Raw genomic sequence first — 18,506 nt, 5'->3', positions numbered from 1 at the left:
GCGGACACTGACGCACATCCGGTTTGGCGTAAGAGCTCTTACCAATCTGCTCGTTTCGGATGCAGCCAATGAATGTACAAAGTCCAAGGAGCTGCTGCCGTGAGGGTACAGGCTGGTGGAGAGCCGAGCAGCAGCAGGTGTCACTGATCATCTGTTAAAGGGGCAGGCCCGGCGGCTGGCTAATGCGGGACCCCACAGCACGCACACCTGCAAAAGAGAGCAGAGGGAGGAGCAACCGCAGACACAGGCCCCCCCCTACCCCAACGGCACAGGCTGTCACAGATATGAAAAAGGAAGGGGGGAAAACTTAAAGCTTTCATTTAACCTCTTAACTCCCGCCTGAACCGAGAGCATTTTCTCCAGTTCAGCTTTACCCAAATCCTGTAGGCCAGTGTAACGCCTCATTTGAAAGCTAAGACCTACAAAACTAAATTGATTTTTTTTCCTCACATTATCAGATTTTTTTTCATCACTTTTTTTGTTGGGCAGTCATCTCATTTTTGTCACTTTTTCGTGACTTTTTTGTCACTTTTTCGTCAAATTCTTATCACTTTTTTGTACATTTTTTGTCACTTTTTCGTCCGTTTTTTCTCACTTTTTTCACATTTTCATCCTTGTGTTCGTCTCAGTTTTGTTGCTATTTTCACACCTTTTTTCCAGAAGCTTTTAGACTGGGGTAAAGCTGGAGAAAAAGTGCTTGGTTCAGGTGGGAGTTAAGGGGTTAAGGTGAGACGTGGCAGGTGAAAGCAACAATTTTTTTTCAATGTTCAGATTTTTAGCGACTTTCCTTCCTTTACATCTTAGAGAGTTAGAGTTTAAAAATAGTCCAAACTCACCCTTTACAATGCTTATTTTATGACTTTTTGTCACTGGCGAGTCGGAGTTTTCCAGGAAGTAACAGGAAGTTTCCAGGGAGTTTTCCAACATGGCTGTGGCTCTCACAGGTTTTTCCCACACTTCTTCATTCACTAATACTGACATGTTTAGTATCCACGTGTAGCACGAAAGGCTGTGACCGAGAGGACGCTGTAATCCAAATATGGTTATTTCCTTTGTGGGAGACAGCAGCGGCTAAAGACAGGAGAAATATACCCAGGTGCAGAGAAAGGGACTAAACTTTAGGCCCATTTTCTCCGAATGAGGTTTTCATTCCATTCTTATAACAACATCTTTTTATTCATTCAAACCAGTGTTAATTTTGACAACATATATTATTTTAGTTTTAGTCTTAGTCTTTTGACTAAAATGTAATTTAATTTTAGTTGAGATTTAGTCTAAAAAAACGTTTCAATTTTAGTCTAGTTTTAGTCGACTAAAATTGCAAGTAAATTTAGTCGACTAAATTTAAGACTAATTTAGTCGACTTAGCATTTATAATATTCATTACAATCATATTTAATCAGGTCCTTGACTTCATGGAGCTGCTCCACATGAATAAAGCTGTTCATTTGGCAGAGAATTTACATGATCTGAGGCTCTTTCAGACGGTCAATAGAAGTTTGGATGATTTCAGTCTCTCCTTTTCATTTTTATTTAGTCTTGTTTTAATCAACTAAAATATCTGCACATTTTAGACATTGTTTTAGTCTCATGAGAAACTTTTAATTTAGCTTTAGTCCAATTTTAGTCGTCAAAAATAACACTTTGACTAAAATTAAGACTAAATATTTTAGTCGACGAAAATTAACACTGATTCAAATCTAGCTCAATCCATTATTTAGGGTTCGCCGCTGATTATACAGTCAATTTCGCCCATTTTATGCACAAAGAGCCTTATTTTCATACATACAGCACATACAAACATAAAAAAAACAAAAATCCAATGTTCTTTTTCCCCCGATTCACCTACAGCTCCTCGTCCAAATCGAAGTGTGACTCTTATGGGATGTTCCGTTGATTGAACTGCGGAATGACATCACTCCTGACCAAGATGTTCTGATCAGATCCTTTGCGTGTCAGTGGAGCGAACATTTGCAGCGAACAAATTCCCCTATAGCTGCAATAAAAGTTTCCCTTTGCCTTAACTGCTGCAGTAATTACAGGCAGCGAAGAGGAGTCAAACTTTGAAAAAAAAAAAAAAAAGAAAAACGGCACCCATTTCTACTATGACTCTTATCCGCGCGGCCAATTCTGCAGCTATCAAAACCCTATTACCTTCCTATTTCTGCTTTTTATCATCCAAATTTAAACCCACGCTCCCCTTCTCTCTCACGCAGCTGCTCCATTTGGCCGTGGCTCAAAAGTTCCCTCCAATCGCGCCGCCGCCATTAAGCTCATTACGTCGTGCTCCCTTCCTGTGAAGTGGCAAAACGCCCGAAAATTAACCAAAAACGTGTCCCTCTCTCAGGTCCGGGGAATGAAATGAATCTAGATGATGAGCAGGGATTAAAAATGCGGGATTACCGTCGCGTTTTAGCAGAAATTAGGGGCAGGGTGAACAGTTTAGAGGCGGCGTCGTTGTTATAGTCGTGAAGGAATCGAGAGTGTGATGTTGGGAACAGGAAGCAATTACTCAGGCGCCAAAATGGTGACAAGTCCTTCTCCTGCTGACAGTTTTTATAATGGGAAAAGTTTAGGAGTCTGTAAAGTTGCGGCTGCGGGGAGGGGAAAAAAAAGATGGATTAACATGCAAAAGTGCGGAGCGCGCTTTCCAATGCAGAAATATAGACGGGGTAATAGAAACAACCGAGGGAAGCGATAAGTTCAGAATTGGTTCGCGAAGAATGAGTAGATTAATGCTTGTGGCCGGACCGGAAATGAATGCAGCGCCGGAGCGGAGTTAAAAGGGAATTTCCAGCTCAAAAGTTGGACTAAAGCGCAGAATACCAATTAATTATCACTGTTTTGAAGTGTTTTTAGTGTTACGGGGGCACGGGCAGGTAAAGCTGAAAGTCGTCTACATACAGATGGAAGGAATAAGTTGTGCTTGGCGTTAAAGCAGTACTAAGTAACGTGTTTACCTTAATGAATCCTTTCCGTAGTCCCTGTGGGGGTAATACAAGTGTTTATGGGATGATTGGAGGGTCTTTCATCTCCCCCTGGTGTCTCTGGACAGAAAACCATGTTTGCAACTCGACTGCCACCGGTCCGGAGAAAGCAATACAGACTAATGGAATCACGAAGAAGAAGCTAACAGGCTAACGGGAAAAGCTAACTGCGGGCTAACGTCACTTTAAACAGTATTTACAGCCAAGTTTGAGTGAAAAAAAAATATTTCCATTGTATAATTGGATGCACAGTAACCCTCTGTCCCTTCGCCTTTCCTGTCAGCGTAGTATTTACTCTCCAAGACAATTAATAAGACACCTGCAGTTGCGCTTATGGCCTCTAGGGGGAAGAGTTACTTAGTACTGCTTTAATGGCCCCAAGCGGCAGCATGTACCGACTGAACAGGAGTGGGCCGAGGATGGAACCTTGCGGCACCCCCCGAGGAGAGCGGAGCTACAGAGGAGAAGTTAAATGCGTTTTATTTCTGGTTGGTTTCAGGAGCGGGGAGTTCGTCCTTCGAGCCGCGGACCCTCAGCTGTTCTCCGATCCGGAGAGAGTCCAAGTCCAGGCCGTTTCACTGCAGGTAAGAAGTTCAGCCGGTTATGCGTCTCGAGCACGGGGGGGAGGACGGCACTGTTTCGTGAACGTTGTGGCAGGGGGCTGAAGCTTCTGTGAAATAGAAGCAAAACGTCCTCAACTCGACCAAACCTGGAGTAGAAGCCTAGTAGAACAGACCTGAAGTTTGCCTAATTCAAGCAGGTTTTGAGTAATCTTGTTAGCTGAGTATTCCGTCACTTCCTCAGCACCAGAAACTATACCATATACTGCTTCATCCATTCATCGTGGCTCCCTGGACTTCTTTGAGTGTCACTGCTAACTGGAGGTGGGCAATATCTTGTCTGCACTCTACAAGATCATACTGAAATGGCTGTTTGGAAGATATGTAAACGTACAATATCAAGTTTATCTCCAATGTTAAGAAATCTTCAATTTCTTGAGTCATCTTCTGTACTCTGTAGTTGAAGCTTCGAACGTTTCACCTCTCATCAAAAAGGCTTTGTTTCAGCTCAGCTCGCAGACTAGAGAGTTCAGCTTGGCTCAGTCCCGAGCCACAAACAGAGCAACGTGATTTATTTCATTCCATGCAAAGAAGAGGCATGCACAAGAACATTATATTGGAGAAACCAAACAAGTGTTACAGAAGAAGCTTTATCAACACTGCAGGGAAAACACAAGCGGCCCTCACTGTTCACCTCCGCCTCAAAGCCACCAACCACTCCTTTGAGAACAAACATTTTAGCTAAAGAAAAACTTTGGTTTGAAAGGGAAGTCAAAGAAGCATTTTTTTGTGAAGAAACAAAATCCCTCCATGAACAGGAATGGCGGACTTAGATTTCACCTTTCCTCTCTGTACAGCAGCCTCCTGCGCCCCAGGCCTGGAGAGCTCTGTCATGCTATAATGAGGCTGAAACTCAGCCCAGGACAGATCAATTAGCAGGTAACTAGCAGTGATCAGCTGAGAGCAGGGCCGTTCAGACTGAAACTGAGGTGTGAGTTAGGTCGTTAGGACTTAGAACTACAAAGATTTAGAACAACAAAGATGTTTACCCATAGGTGAGAGTGTGCCTTTTAATAGAGGGGAGGGACTGAGCCAAGCTGAACTCCTCCCTGTGGTCTGTATCTAGTCTGTGGCTGTGCCGTCACTTCTGAGGAAAAGTCCTTGAAAATGAGTGCTTTACTGACGTCGCTGATCCCACGTGAGCTCATCAGTTTTAATAATGCTGAGATTATCCTAAACATCGCTTCCTGTGTGAGCGATTATTTGAACAACATCACTGTCTTCCATGGACGGACCGCGTAAAAAATGCGTAAGGGCAAGATAGATTTCGCACAGTCGGACCCCGAAGCTGTTTTACACTTGAAATTCAAATTCAAATTTATTCATTTGAGAGGATAACCTCTTGAGATGCATCATCTCGTTTTCGAGAGGGTCCTCAAAAATCACCAAAGAAAGCAAAGCACAGAGACAGAAATCAGCTCCAGAGCACAAATACAACCTGCTTCATCAAGTTTAAAGCACTGTACACGGATTTGGAAAGTTTATCATCTCAAAGCTTGGTCCCTAAACAGACCGTTTTTGTGTAAAAGTTGCACTATTTCCTCTGCAGCGGGAGTGGAGAGCCGCTCAGTGCTCGGTCAGCGCTCTGTCAGTGCGGAGGCCGGAGCTAAATGTTGATTGAAGACTGGGGCCCGTTCGCTATAATGGGCCCAGGATTAAAGATGTGAGACGCTGATAAACTCTAGCATTCAGAGGGTTCGGAGATGGATAACAAAGTAACAGTTTACTCGAGTAAGAAAGGGCACTGCTCCTGCTGAAGATCAACATTAAAAGGAGGGGGGAAAGAATGAGTGAACTCCATTTTCCACTTATGCATAATGTTGTGCATTCACAGACATTTTTGAAAACGGAAAAGCTCTGCACGGCTCCTCGCTGTGTGCACCTTGTTGAGCTATGCTCTCATTTTGTTATGATTTGATATATATGTTTGTGTTTACAAAATTGTCAATGACACTCATGGTGCGAATTGTTGATGATTGCTGATGAGCAACACGTGTGTCAATAAATATGGCGTGCGCCCAGTGTGGGTGAGCACTACAAAGAGTAAAGACGTGTCTGCTGTGTTTTATGCCACGCTGTTTAAGTGACTCTGCTAACAGGTTATGGGCCCAGAGTCATAACGCACAGTTGGATTAAGTACCAGGTGAAAGTCGCGACGTTTGCAGCGTGCACCTGACGGCCGAGTTTGGGTGATCCAACCATGAGTAGAAAGGACAGAGACGCGGTGCCAACCAGCCGCTGGGCAAGGCTCGTTTTCGACGGAGATGAGAAGAACTACGAGCTATGGGAGACAAAGTTTTTGGGCCACCTCTGTCTGCAAGGGTTAAAAGACACTATCCTTAATGAACCCGCTCCCGATAATGAGGAGGATGAGGAGAAGAACGCCGAGGCCTACGCGGAGCTCATTCAGTTTTTGGATGACAAGAGCCTGTCGCTGGTAATGCGCGAAGCGGCGGATAATGGACGCGAGGCGCTCAGGATTCTTAGGGAATATTACGCTGGTAGGGGAAAGCCCCGAGTAATAAACCTGTACACCGAGTTGACCTCACTGCAAAAGTCACCCATTGAGAATGTCACTGAATATGTCATCAGAGCGGAGACTGCGATTACTGCCTTGAGAAACGCAGGTGAGACGCTCAGTGACGGACTTTTAATAGCCATGGCGTTAAAAGGGCTACCAGAGACATTTAAGCCGTTTGCAATACATGTGTCTCAGACCGATGATAAAATGACTTTTGCCGAATTTAAGACAAAGCTCAGAAGTTATGAAGATGTTGAGAACATGCGAGCAACTGTGTCAGGGGATACGGTTATGAGGGCGAGAGCGCAGTTTGGCACAAAGCGCGCGTCCGACGGTGCAAAGAACAGTGAAAATATGGACATTGTGTGTTACAAATGCGGTGCAAAAGGCCACATTGCCAGGGTCTGTCCACGTAAACAATGGTGCAACCACTGCAAAAGCAACACGCACAACAGTGCAAGCTGCAGACGGAAAACGCAGCGCGATAACGCACGGATGGCGTCCGAGGAGTCGGGGAACAAGGAATACGCATTCCGGGTTTTCGACGCGGAGAAGCGGGTGCCAGATGTCAAGAGTAAAGGGCTGATGGTGGACGCGGGAGCAACATCGCACATCATCACAGACATCGCAAAGTTCAAGACTTTCGACGGGAGTTTCCAGGCTGGGACGCACTGCGTGGAGCTGGCGGACGGATCCAGGTGCCATGGAGTCGCCAAGCGCAGAGGTGACGCGGAGGTGCGGCTAATCGACAGCGAGGGGCGGAGTTTCCGAACAACGCTCAGGAGAGCCCTGTACATCCCAACTTATCCCCAGGATATCTTCTCTGTGAAAGCTGCTACCACCAGTGGAGCCACAGTGATCTTCAGTGAGAAGAACAGTGTCCTGCTGCATAAAGACGGTACCAAATTCCCAATACACGTACACGACAAGCTTTTCTATCTGCACACTTCAGACAATGACTGCAATGACCAGTGCAAGAAAAGCCTTGATTTGCAAAGTTGGCATGAAATCTTAGGCCATTGCAATTATGCAGATGTGTTGAAACTAAGGCATGTTGTAGATGGGATGGAAATTAAGAATGAAGGTAATAAACCTGTTCCATGTTGTGAAGTTTGCACTCAGGGGAAGTTTGTTCAAACTAGGAACAGAGGGCCAGATACAAGGGCCAAAGCACCTCTGGACATGGTGCACACAGACTTAGCTGGTCCTATAGACCCAATGTCTAAAGATGGTCATAAATATGCACTATCCTTTACAGATGACTATTCTAGTGCAGTGTTTGTATACTTTTTGAAAAATAAAAGCGATACAGTGCAAGCTACTGAGAAGTTTATAGCCGACATGGCTCCTCATGGCAAAATAAAATGCATGAGATCTGACAATGGTACAGAGTACACAGGCAGGGAATACCAATCTTTGATGTGCAGGAGTGGTATAAGGCATGAGACCTCAGCCCCATACTCTCCACACCAAAATGGTACTGCTGAACGCAACTGGAGAACTCTGTTTGAAATGGCCAGGTGCATGCTCATAGAGAGTGGGCTGCCAAAGATGTTGTGGACCTATGCTGTCCAGACAGCTGCTGTGGTGAGGAATAGGTGCTTTAACAACCGCACTAAACAGACTCCTTACTACATGTTAACAGGCAGACAGCCAAATGTTGCCAGAATGCAGAAGTTTGGACTGGTGTGTTATGCCTACAAACAGAACAAAGGAAAATTGGACTCTAGATGTGAGAGAGGCATTTTTGTTGGATACGACAAAAATAGTCCAGCCTATTTGGTGTACTATCCCAGCAACAGAAAAGTACAAAAACACAGACTTGTGGAGTTTGTATCTAGATCGAATCAGGAAGTACTGGATGCTGAAGATGATGATACAATGATTCAAAATGAAAGACAATCAGTGAAGACTCCTTCTTTTAGCCCACAAATAACTGAAAACCAAGAAGAGGAGCAAACAGAAAGCAAAACAGAGGAACAAGATACTGAAACAGTGAAAGCTGAAGAAGAAAAAGGAAGCAAACCCAAAGAGAGGCGCTATCCTGATAGAGAAAGAAAAAAGCCAGATTATTATGGTGATCATGCTTGTGGTTTTGAGGAGGACATAAATGTTGACTACTGTTACAGACTCATGTGCAATGTGCCACAGACTTATAAAGAAGCTGTCACCTCAATGAATGCAAAAGACTGGACTGAAGCAATGGACGAGGAAGTTCAATCTTTGAAGGACAACTCAACGTTTACCCTGACCACTCTACCAGAGGGCAAGGATGTAGTGGGGGGTAAGTGGGTTTACGCATTGAAGAAAAACAATGACGGATCAGACAAATACAAGGCAAGATATGTTGCCAAAGGTTTCAGTCAGAAAAGGGGTGTGAACTATGACGAGACTTTCTCTCCTACAGCCAGTATGACCAGCATCAGGCTGTTAGCACAGAAAGCAGCACATGATGATTTGATTGTTCACCAGATGGATGTAAAAACGGCATATTTACATGCACCGATTGAGTGTGAAATCTATATTGAACAACCCGAGGGTTATGAAGTAAGATCTAATGGAGACAAACTAGTATGTAAACTGAAGAAATCCCTGTACGGACTAAAACAGTCAGGGCGCAACTGGAACAAAATGTTGCATGATTATTTGTGTGAAATACAGTTTGTACAAAATCCAGCTGATCATTGTGTCTACAGTAAAATTACTGACAATGAGAGAGTACACATTATCATATGGGTTGATGATTTGATTATTGCCGCTAGTGATAATGATGTCATGAAATGTGTAAAGGAAAAGCTAAGTTCCAAGTTCAGGATGAAAGACTTGGGTAAACTGGCACATTTTCTAGGTATTGACTTTGACCAAAGTGCTGAATGTGTTAAGATGTCACAATGCAAGTATGTACAAACTATACTGGAGAGATTTGACATGTTAAACTGTAAGCCTAGAGCTACGCCGTGTGAACAGAAACTTAACTACAGTGATGATGCTGAGTTAATGGATGATGTGAGGAAATACAGAGAGGCAGTTGGTAGCTTAATCTACCTGGCAACCTGTACAAGGCCAGACTTAAGCTTTGTAGTGAGCAAACTGTCCCAGTATTTCACCAAACCAACTACTGAACAATGGACAACTGTAAAGCATGTTCTAAGGTATTTGAAAGGTACCCAAAACAAAGAACTCTGTTTCCGAAAGTACAAAGATGAGAACCTAATCCATGCTTACAGTGATGCTAATTGGGCAGCTGATATTGGTGATCGAAAAAGTACTACAGGTTACTGTATCAGTCTGAACAAGAATGGTCCAATAGTCTCATGGAAAACTAAACGACAGCCTACAGTCGCACTCTCTACCTGTGAGGCTGAGTACATGGCTTTAGCTGCGACCATACAAGAGTATTTGTATTTGAAACAGTTTTTGAACTGTCTTGATGGTCAAACATACAAATGTACTGTTTATGAGGACAATCAGGGCACTATTGCTTTAACAAAGAACCCTGTACATAGGCAACGGTGCAAACATGTGGATATTAAATACCACTTTATAAGGTCTACTTTGGATGACGACAATATAAGCCTATTGTATTGTCCAACTAATGAGATGGTTGCGGATGTACTGACCAAGCCTGCAACTAAACAAAAACTTAAGAGATTTGAAATGTTTATGTTTGGTATGTAAACCAAGATGTGTTGCGTTAAATGGATTTTTCAAATGCGAGCAAGTGGGGGTGTTGAGCTATGCTCTCATTTTGTTATGATTTGATATATATGTTTGTGTTTACAAAATTGTCAATGACACTCATGGTGCGAATTGTTGATGATTGCTGATGAGCAACACGTGTGTCAATAAATATGGCGTGCGCCCAGTGTGGGTGAGCACTACAAAGAGTAAAGACGTGTCTGCTGTGTTTTATGCCACGCTGTTTAAGTGACTCTGCTAACACACCTGCACCTGCTGATAATTACTGAACTCTTAAAGTGTTTCTTTCCTATAGAATGCCTACACTAAACTATGAACCCTTTAAAGTGCAAAGTCTTGAATCTCTGCTGTTATGGATAATCCAGAGAGGGCATCTGTCATAAAACGTGGCCAAAAAGTGGAAAGCGTCGACCCCTGTCTGTTGCCTCTTGTCCGTGTAGTGGATTTGGTTTGTGGAGTGACTGTGGAGTCATACAGGCGTCTGTGGGCGACTCCCGCAGAAACAAAAGCCTTTTCTTTTACCGTGACGTCTTTATGTGCGAGTCACCCCTCGGTCAGACCTGCTCAGACCTGCCCCGGCGGATGAGGGGAAGTCTTTACCCCCTCCGGGACACTCACACTTTCAGATCAGACACAGGACGAGCACGGAGAGGCGGGACAGTAAGGTCAAAGGGGGCATACAGTCCATATTTTAAAGTTTGATCCATGTTGTCACGCAGGTTTGAGTAATGCTGTTTACTGAGCATTTCCCTCACCTCCTCAGCACCTGAATCTATTTAGTGACTCTGCATTAAAACTTACATTAGACACAGTTGCACCAGGTTTACAGAGCCCAGGACTGAAGGCTGTGCAGAATCTACTTTGTGCAGGGGCGAATCCGAGTATACAGGGGCTGGGGCAATGTAGGGGAACCGCAGACACAGAAACTGTCAGAATAAGCAAAATATTTACCTTTAAGACTGCCAATTGTTTTTTGGGTTCCTGGTAGGTTTTCACTGCTGATGGATCTAAGGCCATGGTCACGTACACATTCTATCTGGAAAACCTACCCGAAAAAACAAAAACACCTAAATGACTGATGATACTGGAGGGTCCTAGAGGCCACCGGGCACCAAGCTTATCACCCACACAGCCGCTGGGTCACTGCATTATGCCAATATGACTGAATGGTATTGTACAGTATTTGCACCATGACCGATGATACAATGCACGTAGGAATCCCTGTGTCCAAGGCCGGATTTATGCAGGGGCTTACAGGGGCTAAGCCCAAGGGCCCAGCAGATTGAAGGGCCCATTGGCATAGGGAGAAAAATGCGTGCTTAGTGCGGGCAGTAAACTAGTTCCCTCTCTCTTTGCATACGCCCTCACATTTATCTGATGATTTTCTACCCGAGAATAAACCAGGTCTAAACCAAGACTAAACCAGGACTAAACCAGGTCTAAACCAGGAATAAACCAGGTCTAAACCAGGACTAAACCAGGTCTAAACCAGGAATAAACCAGGTCTAAACCAGGACTAAACCAGGTCTAAACCAGGACTAACCCAGGTCTACACCAGGACTAAACCAGTTTTAAACAAGGTCTGAGCCATTTTCATTGAGTCGACACTGGGAATAAATACGTATGTACCTATAGGTCTGTTAAAATGCATGAAAATGCACCAAATTGCATTAAAATAAAAAGATCTCTGTGGGAGGACCCCCAGCCCCCCTTTTAAATGTGTCCCCCCCACCAGTCTGGCAGTAGCAAAGGTTCATCCGCGAAGGCCATGGAGCTCAAATTGGGATCATTATGTTAAACTGTTTTTTTTTTCTTTCACAAATGTGTCTTTTTTTAAACTATGTTTAAGAAGTTACTACTGTATGTTAAAATGTAAAAAAAATATCATTCATTTATCCTTTCATTGAAATCCGACAGACAAGTCGGATTTAGGTGCTATGTACACATAAATATTGATTTATTATGGGGGGCCCTGAAAAAACTTTAGCCCCGGTGTAAAGGTTTTAAACTACCCCCCATTTCAGGCTATTCCTCCCTTACCTTAGCCCTAACCCTTAAGGATAGTGGAGTTTACGAACTAAAGCTAACCTTACCTTAGCCCTAAACTTAAGGATGGTGGAGTTTACGAACTAAAGCTAACTTACCAGATGAAAAGTTACGAGAGTTGTAGCTATTATTAGCAATTAACATCCGGGCATTTTCTATTTAACGAAGCCGTGCCAAACAAACAATACATATTGTGGCGGGGGTAATCTGAAATCAGGGGGGGTAGCTTGAAATCAGTTTCAGGTTACCCCTGGTGGTAATTTGAAATCGATTTCAAGTTACCCCCTGGTAATCTGAAATCAATTTCAAAGTACCGGGGGGTAAGGTGAATGGGGGGTAGTTTGAAATCGCTACACCGGGGCCCATTTTACTTCAATCCGGCCCTGCCTGTATCGCACGAGGAGACTTCCCACAAACGTAATGAAGTCGCTGCAAACTTAAGTTCAGACCCTGACAAATCATCCGTGTCATCATGTAGCGCTCTCTGGGGCCTGTGCTCGCAGCAACAAATGAGGAAGGAAAGATCCAGAGAGGGAAGACACGGCTGCAGGGGCGGAGCAGAGAGACTTAGAGAGGCAGGGGGGAGAGGGCACCAACTGTTAAACTGCATTATTTTAATTCTACAAATATTATTGGTGTAGGCTTTTTACTCCACTTTACTCCACAATTGTATGCCTCCACACTCCAAACCAGGGGATCCACTGTAGACAATTAAAAATCCCCATGTCGACAACTTATTAACCATACATTAGATTGCAATTCAATTAAAATCCCATTAACTGCACAGCCACAAGCTATTCTGCGCCAACACTCTCACCCACCGCCACCTGTTGATTCATACTTAGCGACACAACAACACTAAACAGCACTAAAAACTAAACCAGGGCTAAACCGGGGCAGAAAGTAGGACTGGCGCGGTGAACCAAACCAGGACGTAGCTGCACCTCTGCAGGTAACAGATTCGGTCGCCTCTGATCGGCCCGTTGTCGTAATGAGTTCCTGCTTTGTCCTTGCTGTTGAGCTGTCTTTGGCTCGGCTCCAGACGAACAAAGGCAGTGGAGAGGAGCTGGCTCTGATCCACCGCGTGTGAAACTGCGCCGTCTGTACAAGAGCCAATCTCCGACGCGCTTCATCCCAGAATCAAAGTGTCGCACTGGGAGTTTGGTGGGGAAAGAGATGGTCTCATCTTGTGCTCGTTCCTTCTGCTGCCGGTTGGAGTCAGGCCCTGTGACGTTAGGACTTTGGATTGAGGAATTTACATCGACAAAACTTTATTACGGGAGAGTTAAAAGAAGTAAGAACTGCTATAGCGATCTGAATTGGGTTGCGTCAGGTCGAGCTGGATTCGTTTTAGCCAAATATGCAGAGGGTTCAGTTATACCCTCAACTTTACATTGGTAATCTACAGTCAAGCTTGAGTAAATCAATCAAATTAACCACACTTCACAAAGTTATCTACAAATAAGTTACATTTTCTTGAAATGTGTACATTTGGCCTTGGTCAGAGCAGGTAAATGATCAAATCTGCAAGTGCCACAAGTATTTTTGCACTTACATTTATAAATCACACTTGGAATTAGATAATCAATTGGAGATTACTTAGAATAAGATGTGTTTTCTTATTTTAACTGTAGAAATACTTACTGCGCCTTGTGACTCATATTAAAGGAATAGTTCACCGTTTTTCCATACTGAGATATGTTCTTACCTGAGCTTAGACGAGTTGGTGCGTACCTGTCTGGTCTTTGTGCCCGTGGAAGAGCTTGGTCGCTTCTCGCTTCACCACGTTTAGAGCTATAGGAATATACTGGGAGAGGCCAATGCTAAAAACTTTGGTCTTTTTGCTTGACTGAGGGCACACAGTTCTTCCATACTGTGATGTGTTCTTATCTAAGCTTAGACAAGTTGATGCGTACCTGTCTGGAAGAGCATGGTAGCTTCCAACTACACCGCTGTTTGGAGCAATAGGAATACATTGGGAGAGGCCAAATGCTAGCAACATCTTTGGTCTTTTTGCGTGACTGAGGGCACGCACAAAGACCAGACAGTTACGCATCAACTTGTCCAAGCTCACGTAAGAACATATTTCAGTAGGGAAAAACTGTGAACTATTCCTTTAAGGTAAAAGGAATAGTGGCATTTTAACTGCAGGCAATGGCCTCATGTGCCTGTAGCTCCACGGGGATGGGGGATCAATACCATAGTACTGATATATTTGTACCAAACGGCTACTTATTAAGTATCGATATCGATACTTTCGGGTAGAAAGTATCAATTCTAATTTGCATATTTGAAAGAGGCTGTGGCAGCAATTATAAGAACAAAAGGATGATCGTTTTCATTGTTCTGCACCAAAAACGCTCCACAGCAGCAGAGGATTGGACTGAGCCGTCCATATCGCTTTAGTTTAAAGTATTCATTTTAAACTTTGTTTATGTACAATGTTTAATTTACCAGTTAAAGTAACATCTTTTTAATTTACATATTAATTATATTATGAGTTTTAGAAATGTTGGTTCAAATCCATTCACCCATGAAATGACCAATATCCACAAAAGTATCTGTGTCGTATCGACTCCAAAAATAAAGTAGTGTCGCCCATCACTATGCTCTACTTTCTACTATAAAGGGAAAAGGAAAAAGTCAATTTTCTCCATGTGTTAAGTTCATTTGCAAAGCCGTTTGAATTTACTGTTGTACTCTGTCTCATAGTGTTAACACGTGCTTGTCGTTTCCTCACCATTGTTGGTTCATTGTCCATTGTTAGTATGTCCTGTCTATACCATTGTTGGTATATTGTCATTGTTGGTATGTCCTGCCTTTACCATTGTTGGTACATTGTCCATTGTTAGTATGTCCTGCCTTTACCATTGTTGGTACATTGTCCATTGTTGGTATGTCCTGTCTTTACCATTGTTGGTACATTGTCCATTGTTGGTATGTCCTGTCTTTACCATTGTCTGTTCATTGTCCATTGTTAGTATGTCCTGTCTTTACCATTGTTGGTTCATTGTCCATTGTTAGTATGTCCTGTCTTTACCATTGTTGGTACATTGTCCATTGTTAGTATGTCCTGTCTTTACCATTGTTGGTTCATTGTCCATTGTTAGTATGTCCTGTCTATACCATTGTTGGTATATTGTCATTGTTGGTATGTCCTGCCTTTACCATTGTTGGTACATTGTCCATTGTTGGTATGTCCTGTCTTTACCATTGTTGGTTCATTGTCCATTGTTAGTATGTCCTGTCTTTACCATTGTTGGTTCATTGTCCATTGTTAGTATGTCCTGTCTATACCATTGTTGGTATATTGTCATTGTTGGTATGTCCTGCCTTTACCATTGTTGGTACATTGTCCATTGTTGGTATGTCCTGTCTTTACCATAGTTGGTACATTGTCCATTGTTGGTATGTCCTGTCTATACCATTGTTGGTACACTGTCCATTGTTAGTATGTCCTGTCTTTACCATTGTTGGTTCATTGTCCATTGTTAGTATGTCCTGTCTTTACCATTGTTGGTTCACTGTCCATTGTTAGTATGTCCTGTCTTTACCATTGTTGGTTCATTGTCCATTGTTGGTATGTCCTGTCTTTACCATTGTTGGTTCATTGTCCATTGTTGGTATGTCCTGTCTTTACCATTGTTGGTACACTGTCAATGTTGGTATGTTCATTCTCCTTCTCCTATTGTTGTTTTCAATTGTTTTTGCAATGTAATAATTATTAGCTGTGGTAACGCCACCTTGATATAACATCTGTATATAAATCTCTGAACAAAGCTCCAAATGTCAATTATTAATTGAGCGTTGGGGGTGGGAATAAGTAAAGGATCTTCTTCGGACTCCCCTTCAGGCAGAATTGTTCATTATGTTTACATGTGGACTGTAATGTGGACTGCCCTGTATTCTGCACACTCTACAAACAGCAGGTGGTATTGTGCAAATGCCGCTGATTCGTAACAAGGAAGGTTTACCCTCGTCGTGTTGCTGCACAGAGGGGAATTCAGGCACACTTTTCATGCTTTTGAGTCAAGGAATAAAGGCTGTGACCCGCTCTTCCCATTTATTTCTGAATGAATACAGTTGTTAACGCGTGTTTTGATTATCAAGGGTTTTGCTGATGAATCTAAAAACCAGCCCACCGTTCTCTAATAATAAAAGCGATTATCGAAACTCCACAATGTGTCCAGCCTGAAGCGTTCCTGTGGAGGAGCGTGCCAGCTCCACTTCACGCACAGGCTGAGCCAGAGTCAAATGATTTGGCTGAAAGTGAAGCCGATGACTTACAGCGGGTGTTTTGTATTCCGACGGCGAACGGAGACCTCTCAGACGGGGGATTTCGTCGGTTTATTTTCTAAACTCGAGCTTGAACTTTGGCCTTGGTAAATGTCAGCTTATCTCCGAAGGAATGACTGTTTAAAAGTGAAGGAGGATTTTAACAAAGACGCTTGAAGGCAGTGAAAGTGGCTGTGTTGATGCGAGGGACTTTTAAATTTGCCTTTAGCTCTGTGTCGAGTCTTTGGAACAGGCAGAAATCAGACAGATTAACTTTTACTTTTAAAAAGATTTGTTTTTTCACTTGATATTATTCAAAATGATCTGAGTTAAGAAAAAAATAACTTGTTTCTTAGGCAATAAGAGGTTGTATCTTAAAGACCTGACCATATTCTCAAACTGTACATTTAATCTTTTTCCAGTGTGTGTCCTACTTATAACACATTCCTGTTCTGAAAAGTGTTTTGAATTACTTTGTGTTCCAAAATGACGTAGTGTAAAACTTAGGACAGTTACGTAACACCATTGTGTTTGTTCACGTTCACTGGTGCAGTTAAAGTTACGCCACGCTACGCTGGGCGTAGGGCCGTCCTCATTTTTGGATCCATTGTAGGCAGTGCTCAGTTTGTGTTTTCAGCTTTGGGAAATAACTCGACCACCCAAGACACACTCTTGTGGTACATAGTGTCATATTCACATACTGCATAGGCGCTTCAACATTTTCCTACTCGTCTGGTAGGGTTTTTGATGGTTGTCTGCTCAGGGCTCAGTGTATGTCCCATTGTCATTGTCCATTGGTCAATTAGCATTCTGGGGCGGGCGTTTACAAAAAGTCAGGTGTGCTCTACAAATAAACTTGCCTTGATGTTTCAGAGCAGTTGTAAAGTGGGTCTATTGAAGAACAAAACAGAGTAAAAGACAAAACCAAACAGCACTCAGTGAGAAAGGTTTAGTTGGTGGTAAGGTGAGTCGCAGCAGTTGAAGACATTGATGTTTAGATTTGAACTAGTTTTATCCCTTAACATCTTAGTTTTAATGTCAGAGTATAAAAACAGTCAAAACTCTCCCTTTACGGTGCTCATTTTAGCATTGTCGCTGGAGCCTCAGCCAGAGATTACCAGGGAGTAACTACTTCGCGCCACAACAAGTGGCATGCCACGCGTATTCATTCACAAATACTGACATGTTTGGTATCCACGTGTAGCACGAAAGGCTGTGACCGAGATGACGCTATAATCCAAATATGGTCATTTCCTTTGTGGGAGACAGCAGCAGCAGAAATATACACATGGTGCAGACAAAGTGACTAAACCTTCAGGCCGTTTTCTCCAAATGAGGACTCAACTACATTTGGAAGGTTTTTTCACAGGCATTTTTGTCAGTATCTATGTGTCAGTAATGTGCAGCAAAAGTTTCAGATTGATATCTCTACATTTACTTTATTCACCTGCAGCATCTCGCCTTCAATCAAAGAGTGGGTCGGAAGATATCCAACCCCTCGCAAAAACCAAACAGACTTCACGGGACGCCAAAGTGCAAAGTGCCGTTTTGTTTGATACTGTACTTTTCCCCCTCATAGTTTTATTGGACATCCGCCATTCTCTTGTTTTATAGAGGTCACTTCAGTCTCCTCTCCCGCCCGCCTTCCCTCCTCTCTGAATCCAGGCCAGCACATTTGGATCGGCTTCACGGTTTTCCAGTGATGGATTCCCTCTCGCTTTCTTGCTACCGGACGTTTCACTGCGCTTCTCTCTTCAAACAAATGCCCCTCTTCCCCCCAAAATCCCTACCCCACCCCAACACCCCCTCCTCCTGTGCGCGGACACACAAAAAAAAACGATTCGCCGCGATGTTCCTTTGGCCCGACGCCTCCAGCGCTTCATCTTGTCTGTTTTTCTTCCGCTGTCAGTCGATCCCGCGCGGCCGCGAGTGAGAGCGCGGCGGTGACATTGAAGAGTTAGCGCGGGACACGGGGGAAGAAAAATTGCGGCGACGATGACCCGGAATGGCCTGATCTCGGAAACAGGTTCAGAATATAAAAGGCTATACGCTGTTGTCATTTCAGAGGAAAAAAAAAATCAAGATTTATGTTCGGAAATCAAGGCTCAACCTGGATCAAATGAAGGCTGAGGCGGGACTTAACAAGGGTGAAAGAGATGAGGACAGAAGCGAGGCTAAACCTGGACTAAACAAGGGACCTGGGTTAAACCACAACTTAATGGACCCAGACCTACATTTTCACAACCTAATTAGATTGAGATGAGTTTGTCTCCAGCTGGTCAGACTTCTGTAACTGCTGCTCACAGAGAGCTGCAGTACGTCAAGAACTCTGCAGCTCGAGTCCTTACTAGAACCAGA

At 43.4% G+C, this 18,506-nt stretch overlaps 1 protein-coding gene across 1 annotated transcript in view; it reads left to right on the top strand.

The window, feature by feature from the left end:
* fras1 (Fraser extracellular matrix complex subunit 1) overlaps positions 1-18,506 on the top strand; it is a 421,086-nt gene that overhangs the window by 268,195 nt on the left and 134,385 nt on the right. Inside the window, exon 27 of the mRNA XM_079566634.1 lies at positions 3,487-3,571. Within this exon, the coding sequence (XP_079422760.1) occupies positions 3,487-3,571 (85 nt within the window). The remainder of the gene's footprint in view (positions 1-3,486; positions 3,572-18,506) is intronic.

Source organism: Gobius niger (genome assembly GCF_951799975.1).
Source record: "Gobius niger genome assembly, chromosome: 1".
Taxonomy (NCBI): Eukaryota; Metazoa; Chordata; class Actinopteri; order Gobiiformes; family Gobiidae; genus Gobius; species Gobius niger.
The sequence above is the reverse complement of the archived record's forward strand: the minus strand, read 5'-3'. Positions and strand labels throughout refer to the sequence as shown.